The sequence below is a fragment of the Lutra lutra genome, chromosome 14 (assembly GCF_902655055.1).
Source record: "Lutra lutra chromosome 14, mLutLut1.2, whole genome shotgun sequence".
NCBI lineage: Eukaryota > Metazoa > Chordata > Mammalia > Carnivora > Mustelidae > Lutra > Lutra lutra.
This window is the reverse complement of record NC_062291.1, coordinates 88,164,686-88,182,835: the sequence shown is the minus strand read 5'-3', so window position 1 is coordinate 88,182,835 and position 18,150 is coordinate 88,164,686. Positions and strand designations below refer to the sequence as shown.

General features: G+C 63.9%; 2 protein-coding genes across 6 annotated transcripts in view; one reads left to right on the top strand and one right to left on the bottom strand.

Moving 5' to 3' along the window:
• The window catches only part of INPP5A (inositol polyphosphate-5-phosphatase A), a 169,950-nt gene extending 153,529 nt beyond the window's left edge, over window positions 1-16,421 (bottom strand). For 2 of the 5 annotated variants that reach the window (XM_047702859.1, XM_047702861.1), the window contains exon 1: window positions 13,747-14,101. In XM_047702859.1, coding sequence (XP_047558815.1) covers window positions 13,747-13,821 — 75 coding nt within the window. In that variant the 5' untranslated portion in view covers window positions 13,822-14,101. Of the gene's footprint in view, window positions 1-13,746; window positions 14,102-15,606; window positions 15,661-16,281 lie in introns of those variants that run through there. The other 3 variants (XM_047702860.1, XM_047702858.1, XM_047702856.1) reach the window with 3 other exon arrangements.
• LOC125084899 (uncharacterized) lies at window positions 14,338-17,681 on the top strand. Its single transcript, XM_047702864.1, has 3 exons — window positions 14,338-14,588; window positions 14,633-14,652; window positions 15,341-17,681. The coding sequence occupies exons 1-3, from the start codon at window positions 14,531-14,533 to the stop codon at window positions 16,220-16,222; spliced, it is 960 nt and encodes a 319-aa protein (XP_047558820.1). The 5' UTR covers window positions 14,338-14,530; the 3' UTR covers window positions 16,223-17,681.
• The last annotated feature ends 469 nt before the right edge of the window (window positions 17,682-18,150 follow it).

Below are 18,150 nucleotides of genomic sequence, written 5' to 3'. Positions count from 1 at the left end.
CACACAACTTACACACAAATGTTCCAGCGGCACCGCCAATAATGGCCAAGTGTCCATCCACGGACAAGGGGACAAAGCACAGGCCAGCCCCGCAACGGGACAGCATCCAGTCCTCAGAAGGGACGGAGCTCTGACACGCGCCGCCACGCAGACGAGCCTTGAAGCCAGACCAAAAACAACACGTATGGTCTGACTCCATTTCTAGAAAACCCACAGAACAGGCAAATTCACAGACACAGAAGATGGGCGGCCGCCAGGATTCAGGGGGACTGCGGCTGGGTACCTGGTCTCTGGCAGGGATGAAGACGTTCCAGGCCTGCGTGGCCCGTGCACACACCTGTACACGCTGAGTGACACAAAGAGCGAGTCTCAGGGTACGTGACTTCTGTCTCCCTCGTCCAGTAACTGACGCCACGACCCAGGCAGCCGGCGCACAGCTCCAGACACCAGCACCTCTCCGCCGCGGGCGCCCCGGCAACGCACAGCTGCGGTCAGCGGAGCCCAGGCCACTGGAAGTCTGGCCCTGAGGGAAGACACAGGGGGAGTCGCTGGCCCACCACCCGCCCCCCAGGGACGAAGGCCGGGACGTACTGTGCACGTGGCCAAGCGACCCTTCCCCTGGGGCCACAGCGCGTCTCTGGACAGCTGGCAGCACCTTGTCCGCTGGCCACCAGGAACCCACAGACGGCAGGTCCCCGCTCAGGGAGCCCAGACAGAAGCAAGAGGACTTGCCTCCCAGGGACCCTCCCTGCTCACGGTCACACCAACTCAGACAAGAGGTGAGAAAAACCTACGTGACCCTCCACAAAAAGTACTAGTGACTGTCCTCAGACGCCTGCACACAGGGTCCCTCGTTCCAACCACACTGCTTACAGGGATGCCGTGAGCCCAGGGCCACCCACCGCCAGCGCTTGGATGGGGAGCGGTGAGCTGCCAGGAGTGACCCGTGGCCCCATGCCCATGTGGCTCCATGCACACTCGCGTACCACCCAACCGGAGGCAGAGACCCCTTCCATCACTGAGTGCCCACGCCTCGTCCGAGGCTGCCCAGGCCTGGCTCTGGCCCATCTCAGGAGCAGTGGGGTGCGGACCACGAGCGTGCTAGGGGGAGCACTGACGCATTTTGTAACGTCAGCACAGCGGAGGAGGTCGGCCTATGTGTGACAAGGTGGGGCCCGCGCAGGCTCCGTCTGCCCCGGGCCCTGCCCCCCCCCGCACACGCATCGAGGCCTGACAGCCCCGCGGGCACTGGCGACACAGACCCCCAGTCAGGCCCCCGCAACCTGGGAACCAGACTTTTCTCCATGAAAGGCAGCACAGCACTGGAGCCCTGCATACGCCCAGCAGGAAAGGGCATGTCCACTCTTACAAAACGGTAAAACTTTGTCCCCGTGCGTAGTGGCGATTCCTAACGCAGCCGTCACCAAAGAGCACTGAAACCAGTCCCCGGTCTGTCCGCGCCGCTGGCATGGAAAGCCATTCCAAATGGCATGCAGGAAACGGACCACGCGTGGCAGGAAGCTTTCTGGGTCACACCATGACTTTTTCCTTACAGAAAACTAAAGCTACCCAGGTTATCAAGGCTCACAGACATCCATTTTCTCCCAGAATCTAGGCTACGTCCCTGAGTCCTTGGTAGAATTTTCTGACCCTGAAAACAGATGTGGGAAGCTCCCTCATCAGTGCCTCTCCACCTGCCCTCCCCGGCTCCTCGGGAGGCACTGGCCACAACCCCCATCCTTCAGGGGCTCACCTCCAAGGGCACGGACTGTCCCACTGCATCTCCCTGGGCCATCCGGAGCTCCCGGCCCTTCCAGCCTGGCCCTGAGCACCCCCTTCCTCCCCTTCCGGACTGACTCACTTATCAGTAGTGCAAACGCGGAGTGAGCACAGGGAGCTCCAGTGGGCCCGGCGACCATACCTCTTCAAGGCTGGACCTGGGGGATGACCGTGGGGCCAAGGCACCTGTCCTCTGGGTCTTCCTGCCAGGCCACAGAGGGAGGGTCATCAGCCACAGTCCCCCGCGCACTGAAGGAGCAGGGCTTGAGCACATTCAGACCCAGGCCACCTCCCGGCCCACAGTGCCTGGTTTCTGCTACACACTGGCCACACCAGACCATGCTGACCACACCACCCACGCCAGCCCCACGGCTTCCCCAACAGGCCTGGCTCCCCATTTCCTGCCTCTGCTCCCGCCCTGCCCAGGCCCCAGAGGCCACCTCTCCCTTACTTCTCCAACTGGCTCCCATGCCCAAAGAGCTCAGGTCCGGGCCCTGGCCGCCTGCCCAGGAGAAGGTCTGTGGTCTCTGGGCCTCTCTGGGACTGCTAAGCCACCCTCGAGTCCATCTCCTTCCACAGCAGGCGGCCGGAGCAGCTGGGGGCCCCAAGGGTGAGCTGTGAGCCAGGATGCCCCGGTGTAAGGCTCCTCTGCCCCGAAGGTGGGCTGTGCGTCATCCCAGTAAGACATGAGCGGGAACCCCTGCCTCGGGGCAAGGGAGGCCCCGACCCAGTGCAGAGGGGGCCTCGGACAACGAACCCCAGCTCCTGCCTGCTGGCTCCCCACATCCCAGCACACCTGTCCTAAAATGCTCCTCCCCGCCCCAGGCGCCCTCCCAGGGCCCCTCTAGCCTCCTCCGCCGGAGGACCCTCACCTCTCTGTCCATGCTCACCCCCGGCCCACAGCTTCTGGGCTTTATCCTCCGGTCCCCTGTGCCTAGGATGCGAGCGGGTAAGATGGGCGTGGGAGACAGGGGCAGGAAAAGCAGCACGCAAGGGGCTGAGGGACGGCCCCCAGGTGCCCTAGAGACGCCCTGGCCTGCAGCCACTGAGCCCCGCCAACGCGAGAGCTGCCCCCAGAGGCAGGCAGGGGGAGAGTGCTGCTGGGAGCACTGGTGTGGGCAGAGCTGGGGCACCCCGGGTGCTCCCTGCCAAGGCTCCAGCCCCTGGACAAGGGCCCAGCCCTGAGGACACCCTTACTAAGCCCGGGGCCACCGGAACCATGCTATGAACAGCCCCTAAAAATGAGCTCTAGGCCCTCACAGCAACACACCTGCGAGCACGGCCAAGGCTGAACCATCAGAGCAGAACCACCCAGAGCCCAGGAGCCGACCTCCTGTCCACAAACTATTCGTTGGCAGCACCAAGCCTGGGCCGCGGCAGGGAGGACACGGCCCCGGGCCTTCAAAAATGTAGGCAAGACCCCACCTGGCCCCGGTGGCCGTCTCGGACAGGCCCTGAATCGGCCACTGGGGCGCTGCTCTGGTCTCCGTGGCCGGTCAGCCCTGCCGCTCACCCACACCCAGCGCGCAGCACCGATGAGCACCGCCCCCCAAAAGCAGCCCGGCCGCCTGCCTCCCACCTGCACGGTGTGCGCGGCGCGAGCTGCCCAAGACAGCGCGGAGGGAGGCGACGGGTTACAGCAAAAACAGGAAGTTGCAAAAGATCTGAAAAACCGTAAGTGATGAAGGAGGAAAAAGCAAGACACGCGTCCCCACGAATTTGTCTTTCTTAACAGAATGACTCCAGCGGAGTGTCAGTCCCCCATCACCCCGAATTACAGTTCAGCGAGGGGCACGGTCTGCACGCAGGCGCCGGGCGACCGCTGGCTGAGCTGGACAGAGGACGTGCTCGCCGACGCGCCCCGATTAAGCCCGGGGCCCAGAACTGGTACGGGACCCTGAGAGCGCGTGGAGGGCGCCCAAAGGCTAACAGGGACAGGTGGCTCTGTCCGTTCAGCCCCTGGCGGCCGCCTCTCGGTGCCACGGCTCCCACAGGCTCTGCACAAACATGTCTCGCCAGAGTTTCAAAAGCACTGACCTGCCACCCAGACCTCAGCCCCATCCCAGCAGGCTCGCCCAGTGCGTCAGAGCCGCCCCCAGCCCCACTGTGCCCTCCTCTTCTAGAGCCGGCAGCAGCCACCGACGGGCACAACAGCCCCCGTGCCCAGAGCCGGGGTCAGGCTACTGCTTCCCGTCGCCTCTGCTCCGTGGACCCCTGGCAGGATCCCTGGACTGAGGAGGAGTGTGGCTAAAGAAAGCCCCTCATCTGGAAGGGCCCAGTGCAGCCCCCTCCCAGGAGGGCCGCAAGCCCTGAGCACAGGACGGGCCTCATGAGAAGCTGACCAGGCCCTGCCACGGGCAGGCATTCTGGGGCAACTTTGGGAACGCAGCCAGCCAGTCCCCGAAGCTGTCCACTGGAGAGCGTCCCGGCGGAGCAGCTGGGTGTGCCATGGGGTAAAGGACATCCCCGCCTCAGAGCTGCAGAAGACCCTGACACCCCGACACCTCGGAGAGAAAGGGCAACAGGGCAGGGACTGCGTCTGAGGGGCCGTCATGCCCCAAGGCTGGGAGAAGGGAATTCACCCGCCAGAAGCACTGTCCCCCACGGGGGCCGGTGTCCTCCGCATCCAGGGCAGCGGGAGGGGAGGCCGAGGAGGCCGCCACCACTTCCTCTTCCAGACTGACCCCTGACCCCGGGACTCAGCACCAGCCCCACACGAATGCTCCGCCCACCACCCGCACCTGGCTGTGGGCAGAGAGGCTGAGTCCTGGGAGCCAAGGGTGGCTTGGGAGGCTCCAGCGCAGCTGCCAGGCTCCTCACCCGCCGACCACACTCGAGGGCACGACAGCAGCCCATGGACCGTCCGTCCTCTGGGGAGGTCCCGGCATCCCATGTGCCTGACCCGGGGAGGGCAAAGTGTAGCCACAGCCCCGGGGGCCCCATCCGCCAGCAGCCCACGGCCGCCCGGATACCCTCCCCAGCGGACACCAGCTGCGGTGCCACGGTCGCAGTGCCACGGTCACGGTGCCACAGCAACGGACCACTGGCGGTCACCTGTCCTTTAAAGGCAGAGGCCAGAAAATGCGCATGGCGAGCACAGAAGACTCCACCACACCCCCGCAGCAGAAGGCGTCCCGCCCCGTGTCCCCCAGCCACCGTGGCCCCACATGGCCCCGGGACATGCATGGGGTCACGGCTTCAGAGCAGGGAGGCAAGGCCGGCGGAGACTAAATGCTCCCTGGCCACGCGACCAGCGGTGCAGACAAGGGTTCACAGCGGCTCAAACCGGAAACGACGCTGCATCCATCCACCGGTGGGGGGACAGCCGTGGGGCACGCGCCTCGTGGCACTGTGCTCAGCCCTGAGAGGGGACGGAAGTGCCGACACGAACAGCAGCGCGGGTGGAAAACTGAGGCCAGGCACGAGGACCACCACGAGATCCCTCCAGACGAGATCCGCCAGAGGGAAAATTCTAGAGACAGGAGGCAGAGCCGTGGCACCGAGGGCCACGAGGGACGTGCCCAGAGAGGAGCGTAGGGTGAGCCAAGCCACTGCCGATGCCTCCCAAAGTCACTGAGCCACACGCATGCGCAGCGTGAACTGTGTGACATGCAGACAGTCCCTCGGCAGAACAGCAGGAGAAGAGCACACCTGTGCCCCTGCCCTGGCCAGGACCCCTCCCGAGCCGGCGGAATGTTCTGACGTGGCCGGGGAGCCGGCAGGCCCGCAGCCCTTGCGATCCCTCCAGCCACCCAGCAGAACCCCACAGCCCACCCCACAGCGGCTGCGGCCCGGGAGGCCGGCCCACTGCGACACGATGGGGTGGGATGACAGCCACGCGAGCGTGAAAACACCGAGTGACAGGAGGGGAAGGAGGGACAGTGCGGCACAGAGCTGGTCACAGTGCGCTGGCCGCAGCAGGGCCAGTAAAGTCCTGCGGGCCTGCACTGGGAGCCCAAGGGCCTGCTCAGAGCAGCAGCCTCCGCAGAAGCACAACCGGGAAAGCTCATCCTGTCGGGGCATCGGAGCACCCAGCTGCCACAGGGGCTTGGTGGGGACAGGGAGGACAGGAAGGCCAGTAGGAATGGTGAAGGGGCAGCCAGCACGCGTGCTGGACCCCCAGAACAGCGGAGGCAGCGGGCACGCCACAGGCGAGAGCAGGAGGCTCCTCTGGGATGACACTGGGCAGCACAACCCAGCCATCCCGTCAGCCAGACACAGGAGTCCACGCTCAGGGGACAGCAGACGGACCAACCCGGCAGCCCGGGCACAAGTAAGGAAGCCTGCACTGGGCAGGAAGGGACAGAGACCTCGAAGGAAGGGGCCTGGGCCCAGCTGACAGCACCCATACCTCACCCTGCCGGGCTCCCTCCCCTACCTGCCACAGCCCCCGTGCCGGGTGGCATTCCCGCCTTCCTGATGTGCCAGTGGCGGAGGGGAAGCCAACACGGCCTCAGCCACACGGGACGCACGGCCCACTCCAGCCCCACACTCCCTGTCACCACATGCCCCTGCGGACCCCAACACATGGCCTCGCGACAGCACTGAGGGCAGGATCCCTGCCACCGAGCCCCAGGACTGGCCATGCCTCCTGTTGTAAACGTCCATTCCTAGAATAACAGCAAGTCGCTCAGGGACCCTGAGACATGGGCAGAAAAGGAGGCCGCCTGAGCCTAGGCCGGCGAGCCCTGGACCAAAGCCAGGGCTGGACTCCGCCCCGGGGAAGAGAGGCCGTGGCCTCCAGGATGCAGCCCAGGCAGCTCCCATGCTCGCGGCCCAGAGCAAGGGCAGGGCAGGACGGAAGGCCTGGCGCCGCACTCAGGGTGCAGGGGACACAGACTCCTGACGGGCTCCAAGGCTCCGGGGTAGCTCTCTCAGGGAGGGGACTCTGAGAAAGTCCCCAACACCGCCACGCTCTGCTTAGAGGAGGGAGCACAGCTCCAGCCTCCCTGTCCCCACCAGCCCCAACCCCAAAGAAGGCCTCGGCCCCCGTCAGAGCGAAGGGAGGAGAAGACAAGGGCCCTGAGCTCACAACAACCCACCCGAGGGTCCGGATTTAAGTGACAGCTGGGGATGAGGCTGAATTAGTCACCAAAGGGAAAACCCAAACCCGGGCCAGCATCCTCCTCGAGCCTGCGTGTCACTGGCGTCCTTACCCATGAGCCCAGAAAAGCCCCTCTGTGTGCGGGCACCGAGACCAGCCACCAGGCAGAGCCCCCGTCATCCCTGACCCACTTCCATCGTCCCCACCCCGGGCGGCCGTCCAGGGCCCGGGCAAGTTCCCACAGGGCCCCAGGTCACTCACACGTGCTGTTGTAGCACGTGGACAGCACGCCTCCCCAGACAGGGCCACCCTAGCCCTGCCCGTCCTGCGACAGAGGTATCAGCCATCCTGCATGCGGCCGGTCCCAGTGGACATCCTGCCCCAGTGCCTTTTCTACGTCCCAAAACAGACCTAGAAAACTCAAAGTGAATGTCGTGGACAACAGTGCAGGCACCCTCTCCAGTCCCGTCGTCAGAGGCCACGCAGAGGCAGGGACAGGGAGGACAGCGTGCAAGAGGGCAGAGTCCCAAGGTGCTCTCCCCAAACACAGGCCTGCGCACGTAGCCCGGCCTTCCCGGGCCCACACACAGGCTACCCCAAACCCTCCCACCCTGAGTTTATGGGACTCGTCATACGGTCACATATCTGGACTAACATTTTCATCCCCTGAAAAAGCCAACAGCTGTCACCCTGGTCCACTTTCAGTGTAACTGGACAAGCCGCTGCTTATCCTCTCCTCGTTAACGGTCAGAAACCCCGGCGGTCTCCTCATCGGTGTCTCCGTCAGTGTGTGCACGGCTGTCTGAGCTCTCCCACGTGCCCACGCTCACGCCTGGAGTGGACCGGCTCAGCACCTGCCCCTGCTTCCGGAGAGCCCAGTACCTGGACACTTCTCAGGCTCCAACACCCAGAAACAAAACCTGCTCCCCTGAAAGGGTGGCTCCGGGGAGGGGCCCGCGGCTCCACAGGGAGAATTCGGGGCTGCAGAGCAGAGACCGCCCCCGAGAAGGAAGCGTGCCACGGGGCAGCCCTCCCGGGCCTGGCCAGGCAGAAACTGGCCTCAAGCCTACAGGACAGCTACTACCCCCAGCATGGAGGCGGGACAGTCTCCGATGCCCCAATTCACGACGCGGCAACAGAAGGCAAAGGTCACAGTCTGTGTTCACCGTGGGAACGTTCTCTCTGCCGCCTCTCTTCCCCAGCCCCGACAGCCCCACTCCGTGAGCTCACACATGTTGGGAGGGCCTGGGGAAACACGGGGAACACAGGGCTGCGTCCCGAGAAGCGACGACAGACGGGTGACCAAGACACCACCCAGACCCTCCAATGCCCTTCTGACCAGCCGCCTGGCCCCGTGCCCACCCCACCAACTGGACTGCACGCTAGACACAGCCCACCTCCTGACAGGGGACCCTCCTGCCCACTCCCCACTCCGCTGCCCGCAGGAGCAGACACACACGCCCGCCGTCCCTTAGCAAGATGCCCGCACTCTGCCTGCCCACCACCCTCCCGGGTCAAACAGGAGGCTCCAGAAGGGCAATCCGCGGGGAGGCAGGCCTGGTCCAATTTCTGTAACTTCCAAACTGGACCCAGCGCATTGCGGGATCACACCTCCGCACAGGTCTCTCCCTAAAACCCGCGTACCACCAGTGACGGACCCAGGGCGGTGCTGGATCCCCCTCCTGCTCTCTCGCTCCCAAAAGGGCACACTGGGGACACTGTGTGCGATATGGGCTCTGGACTCAAGTGCAGGGCCTCTCCCAGGGACGTCCCACCAGAGGGCAACTTCTCGGGGCCATCCAACCCGGGAGGCAGCGCACACAGGTGTCTATCAGCGTAAACACCAGCGAGCCTTCCGGCCGCGCTCCCTGTGCTGGACTCGAAGCACGCAGAACACTGGACACTAACTGGAAGATGTGCCACCCCGTACGGTGGACAGCAGCCCTCAGCAGCCTGAGAGACACCGGAAACGCCAAGGACGCCGGTGAGTGCAGAGGACACCGCGTCACTGCGAGCTCAGAGGCTGCTGGACCCAGCCGGGGACCCCGTGTCGGCAAGAGGGACGGGACGCAGGCATAGCCTGCACACAGGTCGTTGGCATGTCCAAGACCGTCCAAGGCCGGCACGACACGCTGTTTGTCCACGGTGAGCGGAGGTGTCCGGGTGCCGACGCCGTTTCCTGAGCAGGCAGCAGCAGCACCCCAGCCACACCAGCTCTGGACCCCCGCCCCACTTGTGGGAACGAGGGGACCCGCGGCTACAAAGAGGCCTACGCTGTGGCAAACAGACCAGATTTCTACAGGGAAAGTCCACTGACGTCTCAGGTCGCAGGCAACAATGCAAAAGAAAAAAAATTGCTAAGCCCCTGCCTTCTTGGGCTGTCCCTGTGGGACACGGGGGCTGGGGGAGCCCAAGGAGGCCGGCTGGGAGGCCTGGCCCGGCCCCCACCCTGCGCCTCACACACCAGAGCCTGCTTCGGGGCCGTGGACCGCGCCGACACCACGACCTCGGAAACCTGACAGCCGCAAGCTCATTGATGAGAACTCCCCACCATGTCCCTGCGCCAGCGGCGAGCACGGGGCTTCCCCAGGAGCTGATCCCACCACGCTACAGGCTAAGTCCCGCACCTGGGTCTCCCTCCTGCCTCCTGCGACCCGCATGGACACGGTCCTTCAAGGCCTGAGTCCAGACAAGCACCACAGGAGTGAGTGTGGCTGCAGAAAGGCAGCCAGGGCCGGGAGGTGGGGATGAGGGGGACAGCCCAAAGCAGGGCGCCCACGCAGCCCAAGGAAAAAGCCTCTGAAGAAGGATGTCAAGGCCAGGAGGATGGGAAGCAACGAGAACCTTGGAACACGGCTAAGGGAAGGTGAAACGGTAGGGACGCTGGGCCGCGATGGGCAGTTCCTCCAAAGGTTAAACACGGAGTCACCAAAAACCAAGCAGCTCCCCTCCTGGGCACATGCCTGGGAGAAACGAGCCCCAAGCTCAGGGCAGCGCTCTCTGCGACGGGCAGGACGTGGGAACAGCCCCATGTCCAGCAGCAGACAGCGGGTCAGCCAACCGCGGGGAGTCCTGGGGGGCAGTGCTCAGGCAGACGGCGGAAAGCAGCGCCGACACCTGCTCTGTCGTACACTCTGAAAACTTCATGCCCAGCAAGTGGAGCCAGACACAAAGGGCCACATATGGGACAGTGACGTGAGACGCCCCGAATAAGGAAATCCCCGGAAGCCAGAGGAGCCCCCTGACTTCAAGGCAGGGGCTGCAGAGGTACCTTTCTGGTTCAAGCACAAAACAGGCTCTGGAATGGACTGGGGACAGCGGCACGGTGTGCAGACACGCCAAAAACCACTAATTCGGAGCCACCGCTTCGCAGGGTGACGTGTAGGACCCGGAATGGTGTCTCGGTCTGCGTGAGCAGAGACCATGCCGTCAGCGGCTACCCAGAGCCAGGGAGATGGCCGGGGACAGACAGCAGCCCTCCAGCTCAAGGTCCCCATGGACTCCACCAGCGCGCGTGACCATGTGCTGGGCCAGGAGCAGGGAGGAGACGGCAAAAGGCAGAAGCAGCGACGGCCCCACACGCGGCACAAGCTGGGGGGACGTGGAGTTCGGGGAGCTTACGGGGTGGGATGGGAGCAAGGGCAGAGAGAACCAAACTGATGGTACAGGACAGAGCAGGGCACCGTGGGGCCCGGGAGAGGGTCCCCCGGACACCTCCTGTAGGAAAGGCCCCGGAGGGTGTGGCCAGCTCACCGGCTCCCCGGCACAACTGTGAGGCCCTGGGGAGACCAGCGAAGGGGAAACCAGCTCAGAACTCACACAACTCCGACTAAGCGCGGACAAAGGCCCCGCAGGCAGACCCCCAAGGGCAAGCCGAGCACTGGGAACCCTGCTGCTCCACTAAGTGCCTTTCCCAGGAAACAGCTTTGCCACCTCAGGCCGGGGCGGGGACGGGGGTGGGGAGGGTGTACCCAGCTCTCAAACCTCAGCAACAAGAATTCACCTTCTGGGTTCATTTCTAGCAATAACATTAAGAACAAAGAGCCAGAAACCTCCCTTGTCAAAAATCCAGCCATCTCAACCTAAACAATGAGGTGCACAGCCCTGGCCGCCCCTTTCCAGAAGGGGTGGTGACAACGGGGGTCTAACCCAGGGTTGCAGAAGAGCCACGGGGCTCTCGAGACACGACCTGCAAACCTGGAGAAGCCGCCCCTCGGCGTCCCCACCAGGGAGATGCTCGTGTACGTTCAGGAAGGGCCACCAGCGAGGACCAAGGGCCTCAGAGTCAAGCCCAGGAGGTCCGGCCTGGAGTCCACCAGGTCCCAGCCATGCTCGCGGTAACACAACACAACAGTCTCCTCTTCCCAGCCTCAGTGTCCTGAGTGGCTGGCGGAACTTCCCAGAGCGCGCACGACGTGTGATGACATCACCATTCTGAGCACTAAAGTGATGAACTCGGTTTCTGCTTCTCTCGGGATCTACCTAACAACATGGTGTAAACACTGGCGGTCATAACCCCATAACCTGGAGCTCTTCAGGGGTTCCCCACCACTGTCCATCCTCCAAGGGTGAGAACCACTGTGGGGAGGCTGTTCGCAGCCCCTCCCGGGTAACATCACAAGGGCAGGGCAACCAGAGGGCCCTTGGGAAGGACCACACGCCATCCACGCATGGGGGGGACATGAGCCAGGGGCAATGATGAGAAAAGAGCCTGAGAGGGTCACCTGCTGATGGGGCAAGGCTGCCCGAGTTCAGAAGCACAGACATGTGTGGCCTTCACAGCACACCGTGCCTGTGTCTCCCTCATATGTCCCTCCCCAAGACGACGAAGCCAGGCAAGAAAGCGCCCCTTCCCAGGCCCAACCACCTTCTGCTGGAGGCATGTCATGCGCAGAGTCACTAGGCAGATCTTCTGAAACCTGCTCTACACCAAGGAATCAACACCCCTGCGCTTGAGATGGCTCCCCCCAGCCAGGCCCCTCCCAAACGCAGCAGTACACCGCTCCCAGCCACACTGGGCGCCCCAGAGCATGGGGGAGCCTGGCTAGCGCCCACCTGCTGCTCCCCTGCCACAGAGGGAGGACGCCTGCCACCCCCAAGGCTGAGCTTGGCAGTCGAGAAACCTACAGGTTCCAGGCAGGTCCTCGTCCGCGGGCCGGCACATCGGACGGCATCCTGCAGAATCACCCTGTGTGCTGTTTACCAAAACCAATGCCCCTGCCAGATGCAAACGTGATGCGAAACTCCATACAGCCTTCAAGAAAAATGAAAATTCAGAGAGAACGTGTTGACAAACAAAAGTAAATTAAGTGATCGGTGTTAACGCCAGCAGAGAGAAGTGTGTGTGTGCAGCTGAAACGCAACGAACACGCTAGAACTCGGAATCACAGATTACTGGAAAGAATGTTGGCACAGCCAAATTCTTTTCCTTTTGAGACTCCAATGCCCCACCATGCTTAATTTTCCTGACATTTCTGAGGCTTTGAAGCCTCAGCTAACGGATCTGAATCATCTGAGCAAAACCATGTCACAGCGGCGTGTTACTGGAAAGCCGAGAATAGACATCTAAATATACAGACACACGCCCGGACGGGACCCTTCTGCAGAAGACGATCAAACGAGGAACTGCGTGACGCTGTCCGAGGGGAACAGGGAGCACAGCTCGCCTCCAGCGGGGAAGCAGATAGACGGACGCCTGGAAGTTAAAATAAGAAAAACACGAAAACAGCACCGACTCCGGGTCAAGGAAAGCAAGCCGAGCCCGCCCATGACCTTAGAGCTTACTGAAACACTTCACCCGTGCCTGCGCCGGCAAAGGAAGGCTCGGCAGGACGCCAGACCTTCTCCCGGAATCCAAGTCATGCCTGTCTCACTGGACCGGCCCACGCCCACTGCTCACCTAGCGCGGCTGCCACAGGCTCCATCTGTGCCATCGCCCTTTCTTCCTAAACAAGCATGCCACTTGGAGCCACAGCCTGCTGTATTTGGGTTGGCAGCGCGAGCACCAACAGCGGGTGGCACCACGGCTCCGGCAGCGAACTAGGTCAGCCTGGGCCTGCCTCGAGAGCTCCAGAAGCCCCAGTCCCCAGCTCCCGCAGCTCCCCGCGGCCCACCAGCAGCTCCCCTGGGAGCCTGGGCGGGAGGCCCCCAGAGGTAAAGGCCCTGGACAGTCACATCCCTTCTTTGGCCTTGAAAAGCTCGCCGGCATCTTTCTCTTCCATAAACAAGGAACAGAGCGTTCTCCAGGGCTTGCCACAGCCGCCCTGGTTGGAGAACTAGACAGATACTAAGTTACGGGGTAAAACCGGGGTAAACCCAGGCGCCAAGCCCGAAGCCAGCCTGGGTGAGCCACACACAGCCGACCAACACAGCCCAGCGCAGGGGACTAGCCAACCGGCCAGGGGCGGGGTCAGGGGGCCAGAACTCAGGGGTCAGGGTTCTGGGTTCAACAGTCCAGGACAAGAGTTGGGGCCAGGATCGTGGTCTGGGGCCAGTGCACAAGGGTCCTCAGATCAGGATTTGGGGACCTTGGACAGGGATTAGAATCCAAGTTTTGGGCCCTGGGTTCCGGCGGGGCTCTGAGGTCAGGGTCCAGCCTATGCAGTCTGGAGGCCAGGGATGGGGGACCTGGATTCCAAGGTTCAGGGCAGGGCTCAGGGCTCAGGGCACTGGGGGTTCAGGGTCTCAGGATTTGGGGGTACCAGGATCTGAAGGGCCCAGATTCAGCGTCCAGGTCCTGGGGTCTGAGACTCAGGGTTTCAGTAGAGAACCTGGGACTCGGGGGCTCCGGGATGGGGACCGGGACCTGGGGGCCAGGTTCCGGGGGCTCACGGATCAGAGCTGGGGCCCAGGTCCGGATCGCGGGGGCCCACCCCAGGGCTCGGGGTCGGCGCGGGGTCGAGGTCCGGCCGCCGGGCACTTACGTCGTCGAAGAGGGAGCCCACGTTGGCCGTGACCAGCAGCACCGCGGTGCCCGGGGCGGCCGCCTTCCCCGCCATCGTGGCCTGGGCCGGCGGCGGCCGCTCGCGCGGGGCCGGCCGGTTGGGGTCTCCGCGGGCCGCGGCGTCAGCTGCGCCGGGGGGCGGCCCCGGGGCGCATCGCGGGCTCGGTGGGTCGGGCCGGGCCTGGCCGGGGTCCGGCCGCGCGCGCGCTCGCTCGCTCGCCCTCGCTGCTCCGCGGACCCGCGCCCGTCGCTCTCCGCCCGCGCCTCACCGCGGCCCGCGCGCAGCCATTAGGATCGCCGCCGCCGAAGTTCCCGCAGCCGCTGCCGCCGCCGCCGCTGCCGCCGCCACCGCCGAGGCCAGTCCCGCCCGGAGCCGGGGGGCGGGGCGTGCGCGGGGCGGGGCGTGCGCGGGGCGGGGCGTGCGTGGGAGGGGCGGGACCTCGGGAGGGCTGCCCGGGAGAGACCGGGAGGGGCGGTGCGGCTGGAGAAGGCGGGGCCTGGGTCGGGGCGTGGACGGAAGGGGCGGGGCCACTGGGAGCGGGTCCGGGACCGCGGAGAGGCAGAGGGCGGGGGCGGGACCTGCGCGGGGCTCTCGGGCAAAGCCCGGGCTTCTCCTCGGCCGCCCTCCCGTCACTCGCCCCGCCCCGCCCCGCCCCGCGCGGAGGCCGCGCAAGGTCTCCACCCGCCCCCCGCACTCCTGTGACGTCACGGTCCGGCAGCCGCCGGGCTTCTTAAAGGGGCCGCGCGCGGACCCGCAGTCAGCGATGCGGGAGCAGAGGGGCTGGGGTTGGGGGTGGTCATATGGCCCGCGCCTGAGCCGCGGGCGTGGAAGGCGGAGGCCCGGGACATTTTATTGACTCACAGGCCGCGTGGGCCCCCGCCCAAGGTGGGCTTCAGAGGGGCGCGGAGCGGGACAAGGAGCGGCGCAGGAGGGAGGCGGGCGGGGGTCTCGGGCACGGGGCCGTGAGAGGGGGTCCTCGGGGCGAGGGCGCGGGCTGGAGACCGGGCTCTCGGGGAGGGGGCGTGGTCGGGACGGGGGCCGCGGGGGACGGGGGCCGCGGGAGCCGGGGTCCCAAGGCGGGGTCGCGCGGGGTTCGGGGCTCGGGGTCCCCGGCGGGTTCCGGGCGGGTCTCCTAAGTGTCACCAGGGAGGCGTTTCGGACAGAGGCTGTCCACAGGCGCCTGGGCGCGCAGCAGGCCTCTGCGCCCGGCCCCTGCCCAGACCGGCTCCCGGGGAGCGGGTGGCGCTGGCTGGGACGGGGTGGCCGCCCTGACCCTGCGCAGACCGCCTGCGCGCCCCTGACCCTGCGGGTCGGTGGGGGTGGCCGGCAGCTGGGCCCTCCCGGAAGGCGTCCGCTCTGCAGGTAGCTGCGGGATTCTGCTACTGCGACCACCCAGGGCCTGCAGCAAATGCATCTGACTTAGAAACCCACGTTCGCTCCGCGGGGTGGCGGGCGGGCGGGGTCGTGCCCGGCAGGACGCTGAGGGAAGCTGCAGCCTCCAAGGTGGGGACGGCGTCTACACGGTAGTTCAGGTTGACGGAGGCCATCAAGGTGTCTCTTTCCCAACACTCAGTGTCTTTGCAAGAAGAGCCCCGGAGCACATGCTGCCCCACACCCTCCCAATCCCAACAGAAATCAAAGAAGAGGCCATGTGAGAGGACAGAAGGTGGCCCTGGACAAGCCAGGCAGAGAGAACTTTCACCAGAAACCAGACCCTGTGGGAATGCGACCTCAGATGTGGGGCGTCCAGATGGCGAGAAATAAATTTCCGCTGATTAAAGGCACCTACTGTGTGTCATTCTGTGGTAACAACCTACCAGTACGGCGTCTCCTGCTCACCTTCCTGCGAAACCAGCCGCTGCTAAGGACACCGGTCATAGAGAGCAAATGGAGACGCGTCCCCGACGTCTGGGGCCCGCTTCCTAAAAAGCAGGGTCGCCTCCTGCCCTGTCCTCAGGCTGTGTCTCGTCTCACACCTCTGCACTGCCTGGCGCTGGGGGGGGGGGGGGGGCTGAGCTGCACACGCATGAGCTTGTTTCCCCCGCGACTGCCTGAATTAGAGAGCACCCAGCCCCGTGCCCCATCCTCGCCCTGCGCCCACCCTCCTGGCTGCCCCGTTGGACCCCTCCCGCCATCTCCAGGCCACCAACAGCCCTTCTCATCTGGCGGACATGCTTGCGCTTCACCTTCGCGAAGAAGAGTTTGCGGTCCACCTGCCTCCGGCCCCTCCGTCCAGCCCCTGCTCCATCATGCCCTCCGCTGGCAATCACGCTGCTGCGTGTCAGACCCTATTAAGTCCCCCTTTGTCCTAGGCCCCTCCTCGCCCTCCCATCTCTGCTCCATTTACTGCAAACCTCCTACAAGTGACCGGCCTGCCCCAAGCGCCAGTGGACCACCCTTCCGGGCTCTCAACTGCTGCTTGTGCCCACCCCAACGGGGCCACCCGCACGGTTAGCACTGGTTCCCAATTCAGCAGCCAGTCGCCACCCCTGGCTTCCACCCACCTGACTTAACCCCAGGAACGGGTTCTGCCCTGGTGACCGTGACATTTGCCAACTTGGTCCCCCTGACCGCCTGCCCCCCCAGCCTCTCTCGCTCACTCTTCCCAACGCTCTGCCTGGAGTCCCGGCCTCCTCAGCTGTGGTCCTGCCTCCTCCTCCTTTCGTGCACACTGTGTGCCAGTCTCCTCAGACTTTCTCCAGGTGCCTGCAGCTGCACTGGGAAGGGCTATCTCGAGGCCAGCAGACCCAATAGATTCCAGAATCACTCCTTCCTTTGGAGGCTCACACTCCAAAGTGTCCAGTCACTCTGCGTGCGGCCCTTGGCGGCCGTGTTTGACTCTGTGCCCCAGAGGCAACTCCCCTGGCTGCTGCTGGCCCACCCGACCTCTCAGATGCTCCTTCCTCCCTCAGACTGCCCCCTCCACACCGACCCACCCACCCAACTCCATGCATGCCATCACACCAGCTTTCCCCTCTGCCTATGGACTCCCCCCCCCCCGGCCTCCCTGCCACACAGGTGCAGCCAGCCACGGAGAAATGACAAATGTGCGCCGTGTGAGTCAGTGCCATGTCGGAGCCATGCCTGTGCCTGGATCCAGGGCTACCCGACTTTCAGAGAGGTATTGAACCCTAATCTCATGTAAGTTAAAAGCCACATTCATAAAATCGTGGGTAAAGGGGAGGCTTACTTTTTCTAGCATGTCCTTTTTTGCCATTGGAACACTGTCCCATCTCTGGATGTTTCCTTTGCTGAGAAAGTAATACCACTTTTTAAGTTTTGCAACTTATTATACGTTTTGCAAAGCCCACTTATCCAGCCTCAGGAGAGACCTGGCCCCCCCCCGGCATCAGGGTCTGGATCTGTCCCCCAGTGAGCAGCGCAGAGAGGGGAGGTGGAAGCCGCCGGAGCGTGACATCGGTTCTTCCGCAGAAGCCCACGTGCTCCAACCCAGCCTGCTTGGCCAAGTGCTTGTGGGGCTCCCAGACACAGTTTGGCCAAGACTCTAGTTAAACAATAATATGCTGTCAGCTGTCCTGGAAAGGACAGCACAGTAGTCACTAATCTCATATCGTGACTTAGTTTAAGATAGTGACCAATTTATTCATGGATTCATCTCATCCAATGCTTGAGAGGTTCACGGCTGGGGTTCCTTATGCACAAGCATGCTTAAAAGTCCCCCTTCCACCCACAGGTGGAGAGGAGGATGGCACTCTGTGGTTGCAAAGTGTGTTTCAATCATGTGGTCATCTACTTCCAACACCCCTGCTGGGGGGTCACCCTTGGTCCGTTGTTACAGCACACGGTGTCCAAGGTCCCACTCCAGGTGCTTTTCTGCATAGATCCTGGCCAGACCCCCCGTGGAGGAATCCAGGGCTCTGTCCTCAGTGAGAGGCCAGACTGGGTTGCTTTAGCCAGAAGCATGTTTGCCGTTAGTGAGTTCACGGGCAGCTTGTGACCTCACAGTCACCTGGGAAAGGGAGGCATCTGTGCTTCTGAGTCACTTGGATTCCTCCGTCATTCACCAGCTCTCTCGGGGAACAGCCAGCACTTTGCAGGCACCCTGGCTGTGTGGGGTGCTTCACAATTCTTACTCCTAGTCCTCCGAAGCAGCCATCTGAGGTTTATATCTGCGTTTGGGAGGTAAGAAAACCAAGCTTCGGGAGCAGAAAGCGGGTCAAGTCCCCACAGGCAGCGGGGGCCGAGCAGGACGCCAAGCCTGGCTGGTCCTTGACAGCAGGTGTCCGGCCTGTCCCTCGTCCCTTTGCTCCTTCACTTACCCGTTCGGTGAGTCTTTGTCGGTGCCTTCCCCGTGCGGCGCTTCACGCCGGCAAAGACTGGCAACTGCCCAGGGAGCTGAGATCCGGTGGGAAACGCACGCTG